Source organism: Danio rerio, chromosome 2 (genome assembly GCF_052040795.2).
Source record: "Danio rerio strain M-AB ecotype USA chromosome 2, GRCz13ab, whole genome shotgun sequence".
NCBI classification, from domain to species: Eukaryota; Metazoa; Chordata; class Actinopteri; order Cypriniformes; family Danionidae; genus Danio; species Danio rerio.
Genome location: NC_141022.1, coordinates 13228688 through 13244953, shown reverse-complemented (window position 1 = coordinate 13244953; position 16266 = coordinate 13228688). Strand labels below are relative to the sequence as shown.

The 16266-nt window shown below is 36.6% G+C and overlaps 1 protein-coding gene across 1 annotated transcript in view; it reads left to right on the top strand.

Annotated features, from left to right (window-relative positions):
- Positions 1-16266, top strand: part of dpp6b (dipeptidyl-peptidase 6b) — a gene marked incomplete in the record, with an annotated part of 226674 nt that overhangs the window by 79722 nt on the left and 130686 nt on the right. Inside the window, 1 exon segment of the mRNA NM_001115122.1 lies at positions 13301-13320. Coding sequence (NP_001108594.1) covers positions 13301-13320 — 20 coding nt within the window.

Below are 16266 nucleotides of genomic sequence, written 5' to 3'. Positions count from 1 at the left end.
ATTATATGATTGTGGTTAACTTATTGTGAAGGTTCATTTCCTTTGGGTTAATATATGGTAGTGATTTAAAAAAAAAAATTCTTCAAAAATGACCAGTGTTTCCCAACCCTGTTCCTGGAGGCATAACAACAGTACATATTTTGGACGTCTTCCTTATGTGACCCATTAACTTCAGGTTTTGGAGTCTCCTATTATGTTCTGATGAGTAGATTCAGGTGTGAAACACTAAAACAGACAACAGGCAAATATTTAAAGCAAACATAAAACAACATTTTAAGTTTAACAATGGTATAAACAGAGTTTGTATCAGTTAGATGTTGTCTCTATAACCACACACTGAAAAGAAATTCTAGTTAATAGAAAAAACACTTACTGGCCACTTTAATAGGTACACATTACTAGTACCGGGTGGGACCCAGTTTTGCTTTCAGAACTGCCTTAATCCTTTGTGGCATAGATTTAACAAGGTACTGGAAATATTCCTTAAAGATTTTGGTCCATATTGACATGATAGCATCATGCAGTTGCTGCAGATTTGTCGGCTGCACATCTATGGTGCAAATTTCCTGTTCCACCACATCCCAAAGGTGACCTATTGGATTGAGATCTGGTGACTGTGGAGGCCATTTGAGTACAGTGAACTTGTCATGATCAAGAAACCTTTCTGAGACGATTTGCGCTTTGTGACGAGGAGCATTATCCTGCTGGGAGTAGCCATCAGAAGATGGGTACACTATGGCCATAAAGGGATGGACATAGTTAGCAACAATACTATGGTAGGCTGTGATGTTGAAACAATGCTCAATTAGTACTAATGGGCCCAAAGTGTGCCCTACACCATTACATCACCACCCTGAACCATTGATACAAGGCAGGATGGATCCATGCTTTTATGTTGTTAGCACCAAATTCTGACCCTACTATCCTAATGTCGCAGCAGAAATCGAGACTCATCAGACCAGGCAACATTTTACCAATCATCTATCAATTTTAGTGAGCCTGTGCGAACTGTATTCTCAGTTTCCTGTTCTTAGCTGACAGGAGTGGCACCCGGTGTGGTCTTCTGCTGCTGTAGCTCATCGGACTCAAGGTCTGACGTGTTGTGCATTCAGAGATGCTCTTCTGCATAGATCGGTTGTAACCAGTGGTTATTTGAGTTACTGTTGCCTTTCTATGAGTTCGAACCAGTCTGGCCCTTCTCCTATGACCTTTGGCATCAACAAAGCATTTGTGCCCACAGAACTGCCACTCACTGCATATTTTCTCTCCTTTGGACCATTCTCTGTAAACCCTAGAAATGGTTGTATGTGAAATCCCATTAGATAAGCAGTTTCTGAAATACTCTGATCAGCTGATCTGGCACCAAAAACCATGCCACATTCTAATGCTCGGTTTGAACTGCAGCAGATCTTGACCATGTCTACATGCCTAAATGCATTGAAATGCTGCAGTGTGATTGGCTGACTAGAAATTTGCATTAACAATTAGTTGGACAGGTGTACCTAATAAAGTGGCCGGTGAGTGTATATACTATAAATTAACTTGAAATGCATTGATACTAAATAGTGATAGTGATATTTCTTGCTACATTTATTCAAACATACATATTTTAACAGTGAGACACAGTTTTAGTGTGTAGCCATGTGGTTAGTGGTTAGCAAACAAAGTTCAATAAAGCCATTATTGAAGGCCAATAAGCAAACTAAACTTAACCTAATGATCCAAAATGGTAATTTCTGTTTTAACTGCCGTAGGAATAACATTTAAGTAACCCCGCGTTTGGGATCATGTTTATTTGAACTTGAGTAATGTCAAACTTGCAACTTACCATATTAGCCATTTAAGCAAATACACCCTCTGCCCATTGTACCAGCCTTAGGACTTTCAGCTACCCTGAGAACTTTCATCAGTGGCTCAGTGTCATTGCCACAGTTGAAATAATTGGGAGTAAAGTCAGAGTCCCCCTTGACTATATCAAGTGGAATACTTTAGCATATAAAGTGAAATATATCTGTCTCTATGGGATCGCAATTAAACTCCAGAATTAATTTTGAATGCATTCTCTTCTCCAGAAGGGAGTTGCACTAGACCTTTATAAGGTCATTAAAGGTATTGAGACTTAAAAGTTTACACTAGTGTCTGATAACCACTAGTTTGCAACCAAGTTAACCCCTTCAGACCCAAATTATGTAAATTTTCTTCACAGTTCTATGTTCTATTTCCACGTTTTATTATGTAACAGCCTTATTCCAAAATGGATTACATTTATTTATTTCCTCAAAAATCTACAAACAAAACCCTAATTTTTAAAAATTGTTGTAAATTTATTAAAATAAAAACACCCTGAAAATCACATGTACATAAGTATTCACAGTGTTTGCTCAATACTTTGTTGATGCATCTTTGGCAGCAATTCCAGCCTCAAGTCTTTTTAAGTATGATGCCACAAGCTTGGGACACATGTCTTTGGGAATTTTTGCCCATTCCTCTTTGCAGTACCTCTAAAGCTCTATCAGGTTGGATTAAAAGTGACGGTGTACAGCCATTTTCAGATCTCTCCAGAAATGTTTGAAAGGATTTAGGTCTAGGCTCTGACTGAGCTACTAAAGGACAGGCACCAAGTTGTTGTGAAGCCACTCCATTGATATTTTTTTGGTGTGCTTTGGGTCATTGTCCTGCTGGAGCATGAATTGTCACCCTAGTTCCCAAAGCATGATGCTGTCACCACCATGCTTCACTGTAGGGATGGTATTAGACTGGTAATTGAGGGTGCCTGGTTTTCTGCAAAGTACGCCTGGCATTTACTCCAAAGAGTTCAATTTAGTCGGAGGATTTTGTTTCTTATGGTCTGAGAGTCCTTCAGATGCCTTTTGGCAAATTCAAATTCAAATTTGGGAAAGACTGTCTGCTTAATATCTGTTGATTCTTCTCCTTCTATAGACATTTAGCTGACTATAAGAAACTTTGCAAGTACATATCAACTTACACTAACCCTAACCCTAATACCACCTCTAACCCCAACCTAACAGTCTACTTATACTCTAATGAGAATTAGTTGACATGTAGATGCAATGTAACAAAAGGACCATCACAATAAAGTGTGACCCAAAGATCCTTCACTTACAGATGATGGAGGCCACCATGCTCACTGTAACTTTCAGCAGAAATTTTTCTGTAACCTTCCCCAGCTTTGTGCCTTGAGACAATTCTGTCTCTAAGGTCTACAGACATTTCCTTTGCCTTCATGCTTGGTTTGTGCTTTGCACGCACTGTCAACCCTGGGACCTTATATAGATAGGTGTATGCCTTTTTTAATCATGTCCAATCAACTGAATTTACCACAGATGAACTCCAATTAAGCTGCTTCTCATGAATGATCAGTGGAAACAGAATGTACCTGAGCTCAATTTAACGGTTCACAGCAAAGGCTGTGAATACTTATGTACATGTGATTTTTCAAGTGTTTTATTTTTAATAAATTTGCAACAATTAATTTTTTTTCACATTGTCATTATAGGATATTGTGTGTAGTATTTTTAGGAAATAAAATTATTTAATTCATTTTGGAATAAGGCTGTAACATTAAAAATGTGAAAAAAATTGAGGCGCTATGAATACTTTCCAGATGCACTGTATTACTGCAGTTTATTTCAAATGTAATTTATTATAACATAAAATTTAACAATCAACAATATAAAGATGTTAACGAAATCACTCATTTGAATAATGACCAAGTTGTCATTCGGCATTAAATCTATTTGCTCTGGAGGAAATAATCAAATGATTGTGATCAAATATTGCCTTTAGATACAGTATATCCTAAACAAATTACATTTCACAAAAGAACACTACACAGACATCATCATGCTGTACTCCTGACTAAGAAGCTATCAAAAGAGTGGTCTTTGTGGCCATAAGATGCTAAGTGACTGCCGATGAACAAGAAGTTATTCATTCATTCATTCATTCATTCATTCATTTATTCATTCATTCATTCATTCGTTTTCTTTTTAGCTTTGTCCCTTTATGAATCAGGGGTCGCCACAGTGGAATGAACCACCAACTTATCCAGCATATTTTTTTATGCAGCGGATGCCCTTCCAGTTGCAACCCATGAATGGGAAACATCCATACACTCTCATTCACACACATACACTACGATAAATTTTTAACATACCCAATTCACCTGTACCACATTTCTTTGGACTTGTGGAGGAAACTGGTGCACCTAGAGGAAACCCACGCGAACACGGGTAGAACATGCAAACATTTTAACTTAAAAATAGACTGTAAAACCAATTTTGTAGGTTCTTGAGTTTATGTAACGCCACGCCAGCAGAGGGAGCCCTCACCCGACTACTGACTTCCTATTTGTGCTGTATATCAGTTAGAACTCAGGCCATGCTTCCTTGCGAAGTATTGCCAGTTTAGCTGCCTTACCAAGCTTTGTTCCAAGTGACTCTCATGACCTCTATCCTGTGTATGACCCTAACAGCTTTGATCGCATACATTCTCTGTCTTTGCCCTTTCAATCTGCGTTAGACTGATTGTTGTTGCCTTGAATGTTTGCCTGCATTATCACCACGTCTTCTGGATTTCCCCTTGTGTTTGTCATATGGTTTGGACTGCTCACATGTTGCTGACTCATTGCCTGTTTACACGTTGAGGTCTCTGCCTATGCCCCTGAATAAACTTTTGCATATGGATTCTAAAGGGCGTCACACACCGGATGCGCTACTCAGAGCCGCGACACGGTGTGCACATGACAGTTGAAAGTATCGCACACGAGACGCGCACATTCCCATGCTATTTAATATGAAACTCATCAGAAGCTGTTCTGTGGTGCGGCAGAAATATGAACAGTGTCCTGAGTCGTGGCTGCCTGAGACTTGCGGCGCCGGTGTGTGTACCCTGATAGAAACCTATGTTTAGAATTCTGAAATGCATTACTCTGTGTGGCGCTTCTGGTGTGCAACATGCTTAACGTTGTATCAGCCTCCTTGTGATAGTTTAACTGTTTGTCATAATGACGTTTATTGTCACAGGAAATCCTTGTAGGTCTATTTATTTAGTTGTTAGCAAAAAAACTAACAAAAAATTATGAGTGGGTTAAAGATTCGACTTTGGAACATAGCTATGTTTCCATCCAAAAACTTTTTGCACAAAACTGGAATATAGCATAAAAGACCTGCAAATAAAGTAGTGTTTCCATTAAACTAGTCAAAGAGAACAAAATAGTCACTTCCTGAATAACCAGCGCCAAATATCATTTGTTGATACAAGTATCATTCCTATATTTGTTCGGTAAAAGTGTTTCCATCAGTTTATGCGGATCTTTTCTTATTAAATAAAAAGTTTATTCTACTCAGTTATGTGCATATGTTTTTATGCACATGTTTTAAATGTATGCACATCTTGGTGTTTCCATCAACAATTTTTTTTAATGTGCATATCCAACATTCAAATAAATTAGGTGGATGGAAACGTAGCTAATGACTGCCCTGTTCTCATTTGCATGTCAATACAGAGTGATCTCATCATCAACTCTAGGCAGACAGTTATTAAGTGATCCTCTATTTTGATAGGAGGTAATTAAGTTAGCTAGATAAATACTTTCATGATTTTCCAGTGACTTAAAAGGGCCGCTGGACTTGAGAAAATGGCTGCTGTGGTAATGCACTGTTCCAAGTAAGCAATAAAGCACCTGATTTATATAATTATTTTTTTATGGAAGCAATTTGGCCTCGCTGTGTTGTTCAGGAGTTTCCAGAATTCAATTTGGTGGTTTGAAAATTGTCATTATTTTACTGTAAGTGTTAAATATTTTTCTTGGGGAGCAGTGGAGCAAATGTTAACTTAAAAAAAAAAAACATAACCAGTTTTTGATTATCAAAGTGTGTAATTGCACCAACCTTGTAAAATCTGCTAAAGGTCACATGCAGGGTTAGTAATATACATAGGAGATGACTGAAGAATTGACACAACATTAAAAACTGTAATTCAGTTGAGTGCAATGAGATATACTATTGAGGTCTAATGAGCTATATGCTTTATAAAAAGAGGGATCTGTATGTTGTATGGGTTTTCACTTTCCAGTTATTTCACTTATGAATAAGAACACATCTCTGCAAATATATATATATATATATATATATATATATATATATATATATATATATATATATATATATATATATATATATATATATATATATATATATATATATAAATTAAAACTGCCTTTACTCTAGTCAAATTAAAACAAATAAGATTTTCTCCAGAATAAAAAAACATTATCAGACATACTGTGAAAACGTCCTAGCTCTGTTAAACATCATTTGGGAATTATTTAAAAAAGAGAAAAAAATTCAAAGGTGGGCTAATAATTCTGACTTCAACTGTATATATATATATATATATATATATATATATATATATATTTATATATATAATGCAAATTTCTAATCAGCTAATCACATAGCAGCAACTAAATGCATTTAAGCACAAAAACATGGTCAAGAAAATCGGCTGCAGTGAAGTGACTTTGAATTTGAGTCTGAGTATTTCAGAAACTGCTGATCAACTGGGATTTTCATGCACAATATCTAGGGTTTATAAATTATCCAATGAGTGGCAGTTCTTTAAGCACTAATGCCTTGTTGATGCCTGAGGTCAGAGGATAATGGCCAGACTGGTTCGAGCTGATAGAAAGGCAACAATAACTCAAATAACCATTCGTTACAACCGAGGTATGCTAAAGAGCATCTCTAAATGTGCAACATATCAAACCTTGAGGTGGATAGGCTACAGCAGCAGAAGACCACATTCACCAAAAATTGGATAACAGAAGATTGGAAAAACATTGCCTGATCTGATGAGTCTCTTTTTCTCGGATGTTACATTTGGATGGTAGGGTCAGAATTTGAAGTCAACAACATGATTCAGACTGGTGGTGGTGGTGGTGGTGCAATGGTGTTAGGGATAATTTCTTTGCAGACTTTGGGCCTATATATATATAAATTATCCCGAAATTATCCCTAACACCATTACACCACCACCACCACCAGTCTGAATCATGTTGTTGACTTCAAATTATATATATATATATATATATATATATATATATATATATATATATATATATATATATATATATATATATATATATCATTATCTTTATCATTTTTTTATAATTATTTTTCTCTTAGAATGAGAATTTATGTGATTTTTTTGTGGTAGAACTGAATTTAAAGGAATGCTATTATCCCTTGGTTTAATTTTAAATGAATACAATTTTTCAAGGTTTATTTAAATTACAGTAGCTTTTATGTAAGATACAAATAAAACCAGTCATTTTTATTTACAGGACAATAAATATTTGCTCATTGCTTTTTTAGCAAATGTTTTCTAAGTCATCATTTCCTTCAGCGTAGTTCCTTATTTATCAGGGATCACCACAGCAGAATGAACTGCCAACTATTCTGGCATATGTTTTACGCAGCAGATGCCTTTCCAGCCGCAATCCAGTAGTAGGAATTTTGAACTAAGTTCATATTGTTAATTGTAGAGGCCTTACAATAAACACATTAAATATGAAATAGTAGAGTTTATAGGTTTTACTCTTTTTTTTATTCATGTTACATGGTTAATTAGAAATTTATATTAGTTTAAATTGTTCGTTCAGTAAGGAAATTCAGTGAAATAACAGAAGCCTGTGTATTGTCTGATTACAACAGTGAAATCCTTCTCTCAAGCCTGCATCACTCTATTTACAATTTATCTGAGGAAAATGAGTGTGGGTGCCATCGGCCCACAGACATGTTGGCTGTGCTCAGAGGGAGATGGGGTCAAAGTTTAACACTCTACATTGCAACAATTCAAGCTTTGGCACCAATAAATGAGGTAATACTAGATCAATTCAGCATAGATTATTGTCCTTGTTCCCGTTCTCTTTGCAAAATGTTGTTCAAAATAATATATTGCTCCTGGCACGATGCTAGAATTGTTTCAGTGTCTGGTTTATACGATGAGGGTCTGATTTATTTTACTGCCAACAATAAATAATGCATAATACATATGTTTAAAAATTCACAAAATGCAGCAGCAAATGTTTTACTGGTGAACTGTATAGCCTTTCTGCTACTAATGCTTCCAATGTGTTGAACTGTAGTCAGCGTGTGAGATTTATATTACAAGAATATTCATTTGCATACAATAGGTGATTCAAGTTTTTACTGAAAGCAGTTCAAGGCAATGTATTTTAATCATAACATTACTTACTTAATCATAACAGTTTTAGAATGTTAAAGAAAAGACAGATGTTATTCAATTTTATCTTGGAGGACTAGATCTGCCATGCATGCTGCCGGAGAGCAAGAATTCGCTAATGCCAGTAGATGCAAATTAGCCACTAAATCAAAACGTAACAAACTGCCATGAGATAGCGTTGGTATGTTTGACCAATTCACGGTTTAGATTTCTTTTGCGTGTATGCGTGTGTAACTCAATTATATACAACATACATTTTATACTATTTTAAAATATTTTTTTAGATCATTTTCAATTTAATAAACAAAATAAAGTTTATACAAAACATTTTCTACAAATGTCAAATTTAAATAAATCAAATTGAAAAAAAAAAAACTGCAAAGTTGTCATTTTAACTAAATGGACAATTAATATTCATCTAAAGATTGAAACTATGAAAGAATTGAAGAAACAGGATTTATATACGTGCTTTATAACAGAAAATGAAAAGTTGCTATTTTTTGATATGGCTAGGAACTAGAGCCACGCAATTAATCGTAAGAAAGATGGCGATCTCAATTCGAGCCCCTAGACTATCTTAATTCAGCCTTTCTACGATTCTGCCAATCATATTTTCAGGTTCAGGAGAGAAGCAATATTACCACAGAGAGGGCGGGCACGCGAGCATCTGAATGCAGTCTACTTTAGTGAATAGAACCTGCATATGCTTTGAAGAACAGGTAATAAAGTTGTAAATAACATTCAGTTTGTGGCACAAAGTGATCGTTTGGGACTGTGAGCCGCACGGGAAGTGAACCGCTCTTAGCCATGAAAATGAAACCGAAAGTGCACAGTGTTGCCAGATGTAGCTGACTGAAGTATCCAAAACCCTCTGAAATGCAAAAATACCCACCCAGTTTTCTGTGTTCACGAAAATCACGCCAGTGACAGATTTTAAGCAGAAACTTACAGATTGTAAGCATATGTCTCAAACACAATAATTCAACATCAGAATTATCATCAGCATTAATGACCAGGACAAATCTAAAGTCTGTTCAAGTCTACCATTTCAAGTCTATACAAAATTTAGCATTTTAACCAACAGTACAGCTACACAAAGCCTGTTGCTGTTTAAAGACATGTTTGAGAAAAATAATAATAATAATAGCCCACTCATATTAACCTTTATTTTACATCTACAGAATCGTGATCTTTATTTTAGGCAAAAAAAAATCGCGATTTTCATTTTAGCCAGAATCGTGCAGCTCTACTTGGCACTATACTCTCATTTTGCGTAATAATCAAGTAACTTAGTAATTGTTTTTAAAGGTTTAAATGGTCTGGCACCTACTTACATTGGTGAGGTTCTTGACTGGCATATTTCATTCACCCAAGGTGGGAAAACCAGTTTTAGCTAGTTGTTCCCAAATCATGATTCAAAATCAAAAAGTGACAGGGTTTTTTTGTCACAGCCCCTTGTCTGTGGAATGGTCTGCCTTTACATACAGTATCAGGTCATGCTCTTCCTTTTGTGCTTTTAAGTCCAGTAAAAAATCACCTTCTGTGTTGTGCTTTTAATTGCAATTAATTCATTTTATTTTATTTTACATATTTTTTATATCTAACAAAATATTGGCACTGAGAAGCACTCACTCTAAAAAGTGCAGAGCCCAAGACAACCATAAGTGGTTACACATTATAATATACTGTATCTACCACCTCGATGACAGGGAAGTATATTTTAGTTCAGTAGAAAACTCTGTCCTTATCATGATATAAGGATCATGCCCAGTATTTTGTGGTTATTATTAATATGGTAAAATCTCAAAAAACTCAAAACCCATTCACTTTTTTCCTACCTGTCCTCCATCTGAATTTTGTGCGTTACCAGAACCACGTGATTGAAAACACCTACTACAGTATTAATAATTATCTCTAATATTCAAGAATTTTGAAAAAAATCAGTGGTATACACTGTACAATTATTGACGGTGCTTTAAAGTCACACTAAACAGTGAGGATATATAATTTCTCTTGATCCAATTCCAGTGTCATCACCTCTTTTTCTTGCATCCTTACTTAGTATACTGTGATAGGATTTTAATTTTTGGACAGAGAAGTCTGTCATTTCCACATAGATAAATCGATAACATTACCATGCATTTCAAGTAATCAGTATAACTTCTAGTATGCTATACAGTTTCAACTGCTTTCTGTTTTGTTAATATGAATGATGTTGTCAGTTAACAGTCACTGAACAGCCAAAACATAATGGACTGCTTTCTTGTTTCTTCATCCCATAAAACTATATGCACTACATAATCAACATGCTGGTATATCTGTCGTGGCAGCATTTTGGAGTGTGACTAATGCAATATCTCTGTGCATTAGCTGTGTGTGTTAGTGACATGAGAAAGGCTAGAGTTAGAACAAAAAATGGATAATTGCTCTATTTTTTTTTCATTGTTTATGTTTTGTAATGGAGGATAGGTGTTGCTCGCTTGGTGAAAAAATCTCATGATGAAAGTTGATGACTTGAAAATGAATTCATGCTAGCCTTGGCATTTAGCTTACAGTTACTTGCCTTGGCCTTGAAATGTTGTTTATAGAGTGATCAACTGCTGCTTAAATTAGTGCTCAAGCTGTCCATTAGTAAACAGTTTTCACTGATACTGAAAGATGTGCCATCCAGCTGGTTACTTCTACTGTTAGTGATCAGATTCTAAGTCATCTGAGCACAAGACATACAACTTCTTATCTTGCATCTTTTCATTAGCATTTCTTTTTCTGAAATGAGAATTTACTCTTGCATCATTTCGTCCCACAGTTGTTACTGCAGATGTCTGATAGCCTTAGTGTCATTTCCAATTTTGCATGTTTGGCATTTAAAACAGCTTAGAATAATGTAACACATGTAGTTTATTTGTGTCATTGTTGTATCAGCCATCAATATGTTTGCTCTATTTCCAGCACCCAGATTAATTAATTACTACAACTTCTGTGCCATGCATGCAAAATAACCAAATGACAAATGGTGTAGGTGGTGGAAATGATTGTTCACTCCCTCACTTCTCCGTTAGCCAAACGACATGGCAATTGGTGTTAGTTGCCATGGCAACAATCATTGTAAAGTGAGACTGCAAGAAAGAAATTAAATGTGTTCTTATTCAAGGGAATTAACAAACAATTAGGAAACCAAAATAGTATTTTAATTGCTATAGCAATTTTATCCATTCACATTTCTGTTTGTTGCAGACATTCTTATTAATATTGACCGTATGAGTTAGATCTGTCTTGTTAAGCTAAGAAAAGAAAACCTTCACCTTTATTTTGATATGACATTGAAGAAATACAATATGAGAAAAAGAACAGGATGAAGAAGACAGGATGCCAGTACTTGTGTCTTGGATTCAACCCAAGCCTTTTGGGCTATGTAATGGAGACCAAGCAGCAGGAACTGCATGAGAAAACCTCACTCACTTCTAGACACTGTAGTCTTGAGTCTGCTTTTTAGTCTACCTGCATCCCAAATACTGATCTGAATCCTGCTTGGAGTGAACAAGTAGAATTAGAAAACTGGAGGGGTTACATTGGTACCATGACCCTGATGGTAGATTAGGGGAGAGCTAGTAGAGGCTGTGCAACTAAACTTCATTCTTCTTACCTCAAAAAGTGCTCTAGTGGCTAATGCTAGAGGCAGTTGTCTGTAATATCCTTGTTAGCTTTCCATTCTCATTCAAATTTTGCTTGGAACACTGTGAGACAATTTTGAGCAATTGGTTGCCATGACCTGGATAAGACTGAAGTCACTGTTCAAATGGAGAATGTACGTGGTGTCAAGACGGAAACTGGCCATTGTGCTTTTACATAGGACACATTCAACATAGGCTCATTGTGAAAACATAGCCCTATATACATTTTAGGAGATCACAAATTATGTAGCTACAAGTACATATGGCTGCATTTCATTTTTAAAAGGAACACTACGTTGCGGTCATTCCTTTTTGTGTTTATCAGCTGACCTATTACCTCTGTGTGGACGGCTTTCCTGCTGTTACCAGTTTGTCCAGTTAGCTTGCCATGTATGTTCGCGGACTTGAGACTCAGGGTGCTTTCACACCTACACTTTTGTTTCAGAACCTTTTTCGTTTGCACAGTTAGCACAGTTCGTTTGGCATTTGTGAAACCAGCAATCGCAGGATCCACGCCAAATCAATTGCTCCGAGATCGCTTGAATGGGGTGGTCTCGGCTCGATTGAAACAAACTCTGGAGCGGATCGATTGCAGTGAGAAAGCGAAATAATCAGGGCGCGATTATATCACAGTGTTTTATGGATATATATTAGGCATACGGCTATATGAAGAGAGAATTATGAGTAGGGCGGGAAGTTTCAGGACTCTCCCGGATGCTGGCAAACAAATGATAATCTCCTGGTAATCTCGAGTCTCCCTCCCGGTCCTCAAATACATCACGCACCCTTTTCATCTTCAGACACGTTGTGCGCACCTTGTCAAACACCATCAAACCACCCCTGACAGCTGAGCAGGACTCTGAAAAAAAAAACCTTGACACTCTGACCAATGTGAGGAGAGTTTACTCAACCGTGACTTGTTTTAGCTCTTTTGGTCTGTTTAGAAACTTTGCAGTGTAAAAGCGAACTGCACCAAGAGCAAAGCAACAATGTAAAAATTTAAATCCCTGTTTACAAACAACTGAATCGATTTACAGGTGTGAAAGCACCCTCAGAGAGGAGTTGACCATGATAACGGGGTTTGAGTCTGGTGGAGAATGATTCCAGAAAGCGTGTAAGACAAAAACAGAATCCAAAAAATAAAATAAACAAGTAACAGGGTGAGAAAGTGGTAAAATCTGAAAACGGTAAATATCAGGCAAGGGTTTCTGGATTGCTTTTTAAACCACTGTCGGATGGGTTTAGGAAAGTGGGTGGACGCGTTAGTTGGTGCTTTTGAAAAAACTATTGGTTGGGTTTAGGATAGGGGGTGGGAGGGTCAGTCAAACAGTCAGTCGACAGCAGCCTTAGGTAGATTTAAGCGAGAGAAGCAGGCGCGAATGTCACCCGCAAGAGAAATTTGAAATCTCAAAAAGCATACATAGCCGCCTCTGGTGGATTCGCGAAAACAAAAACTGCAAAAAAACGTAGCTCTTGGGACAAATTTTGTTCTCCCTAAAACTGTAAAGAGAGGTACGTTTTCAGAATGAGCATGGGTCAGATAAATTTGGAGTGCACTTACTGATGCTCATTTGATCCACACGTAAACATAACACCTCATATCACTTTTTTATACTTACCATCAACAGCAACCACTGAGGAAACTGCTTTCTATGCCTTTTCCTTGCCATTCAAATCTTTTTACAAGACATTCTGCAGGTCAATGGTGAGATAGGTGGGTGTCATTCATGCCTCCTTGTTTTTTAGTCAAAGTTAGTTCTCTGTCAAACAGCTTTGCATGCTGAGATGTAAGTGTCTATCATCCTCTCCAAGTACAATGTTATTTATTTATTCATTTTCTTGTCGGTTTAGTCCCTCTATTAATCCAGGGTCGCCACAGCAGAATAACTGCCAACTTATTCAGCATGTTTTTACGTAGCAGATGCCCTTCCAGCTGTTTCTTTGGGAAACATCCACACACACTCATTCACTCATTCTCATTCACTTATACACTGCGGGCAATTTTAGCCTACCCAATTCACCTGTACTGCATGTCTTTGGACCAGGGGTCACCAATCTCGGTCCTGGAGGGCCAGTGTCCCTGCAGGGTTTAGCTCCAACTTGCCTCAACGCACCTGCCTGGTGTTTCAAGTATACCAAGTAAGACCTTGAGTAGCTTGTTCAGGTGTGTTTGATTAGGGTTAGAGCAAAAATCAGCAGGACACCGGCCCTCCAGGAACAAGTTTGGTGACCACTGCTTTGGACTGTGGGGGAAACCTGAGCACCCAGAGGAAACCCACGCGAAAGCAGGGAAAACATGCAAACTCCACACAGAAACGCCAACTGACCCAATTCGAATCAGCGAGCCTCTTGCTGTGAGGCGATAGCACTACCTACTGCGCCACTGCGTTGCCACTATTATATTATATTATATTATATTATATTATATTATATTATATTATATTATATTATATTATATTATATTATATTATATTGCTTCATTTTATGAGGGGGGATCATATCCATTTGTTGTTGTTTTTTTTTCATTTGAATTTAGTAGCTGCAGACCATGTAATTGTTCATTTTTAATAGTACTTGTAGGACATTTATTTAATAATAAAAAACATATTTACATTTTTTTCTCATCACTTATTGTCTGACAAAAACAGTGTTTTATTTATTTATTTTTTGTTAGTGCATTAATGCTGAGTATAGAGCTGAACAAAGCTTTTCTACCAGTCATGGTGTCGACCTCTCCACTTATATACTGTAGACCTGAACTTACTGTCACTCATTAAGCTGCAGACTTCAGCCTGCTCCTTCTACATTTCCATATGAATGTGATAAAATGGTGATGGCACACAGACTTCTGTACAAAATAAATGGGAAGGTGCAGTTTGACATGTCTTGTGGGAGATGAGAGATGTGCTAAATTAGGGCTGGTGAAAGAGACTCTCGAATGAGGAGCTGGTGCATGTAGCTTCTGGAGGGCTGAAGACATGAAACACGCTCTGACCAACTGAACTGATATTAAAGCAAATGCATTTTAGAATACACATGGAAATAGTTTAAAGTGAACAATCTCAAATGTTTCAGACCCTGTTTGCACCTTTATTAGCATCATCCACTTGTCAGATCAACAAAAATGCATCTTCATACCTTGTGTAAACAAGGTAAAAATGCAAAGTTTTATTCTTTAAAAAAGTATTTCTGCGGTTCCGGTGTATTGAATGACCACATTTCTATTTCTAATATTTTGTAAATATAGTACAATGGTTGAATATACAAAATAGTACAAATGTATTATTTATCTTTAAAATATTCCTCGTTTGAATAAATATTGTTTGGTTGCTACTGGACAATTTGATCAGGAGAAAATATTAATTAATTCATTTTCTTTTCGGTTTAGTCCCTTTATTATCTGGGGTCACCACAGCAGAATGAACTGCCAACTATTCCAGCATGTTTTACGCAGCAGATGCCCTTCCAGCTGTAACCCATGACTGGGAAAAAAATCTATACACACTCATACAGTACACTAAGGACAATTTAACTTCAACCCAATTCACCTATACCACATGTTTTTGAACTTGTGGGGGAAACCGAAGCAACCGATGGAAACCCAAGCCAACACTGGGAGAACATGCAAAATCCAAAAAGAAATGCCAACTGACCCAGCCAGGTTTCGAATCAGAGACCCTTTTGCTGTGAAGCGATTGTACTACCCACTGCGCCACCATGCTGCCCTAAGAAAAAGTAAATAAATAAAATAAAATAAAATAAAAAACATGTATGAAAGCTTTTAGGTCCTGTTACCATGAATCTCTGTTGCTCATTACACCTGTTGCCTTTCATATTTAGCCTAAGTGTTATTGGACAGTGCTTGTGCCTCACTGGATGTCCTGTCTGAGACAAGACTAATAAGTGAACATTGAGCATCATCTTTGCAGCATCTACAATTTTTTACTTAAAACCAGCATATTATTTTGAACTCAACTGACATTGACTTTTAAACTTAACTCTCTTGTAAAATGAAAAGTAAACTTAATTTTACAACTTCAGAGGCTATTTTAACATATATTACCCTTTTTATTTGCAAATATTATAATAATATGAGAATGTTTTTTTCTTAACACATAAAATTACACTTTCAAATAAGTAAAATAGCATGTTAAAAGTCCTTACCCACGAAACGCTGTCATCATTTAGCCTACTCTTCTCCTGCTTGCTCCAAACCTATTGAAGCTTGTTTCTTCTTAATATTCACACGTTCACGTAGCCTACAGTATTTTAAAGAATGTCATTTCTGTAAGACATTGTTTTATAACTGTAAACCTTTTCTTCCACA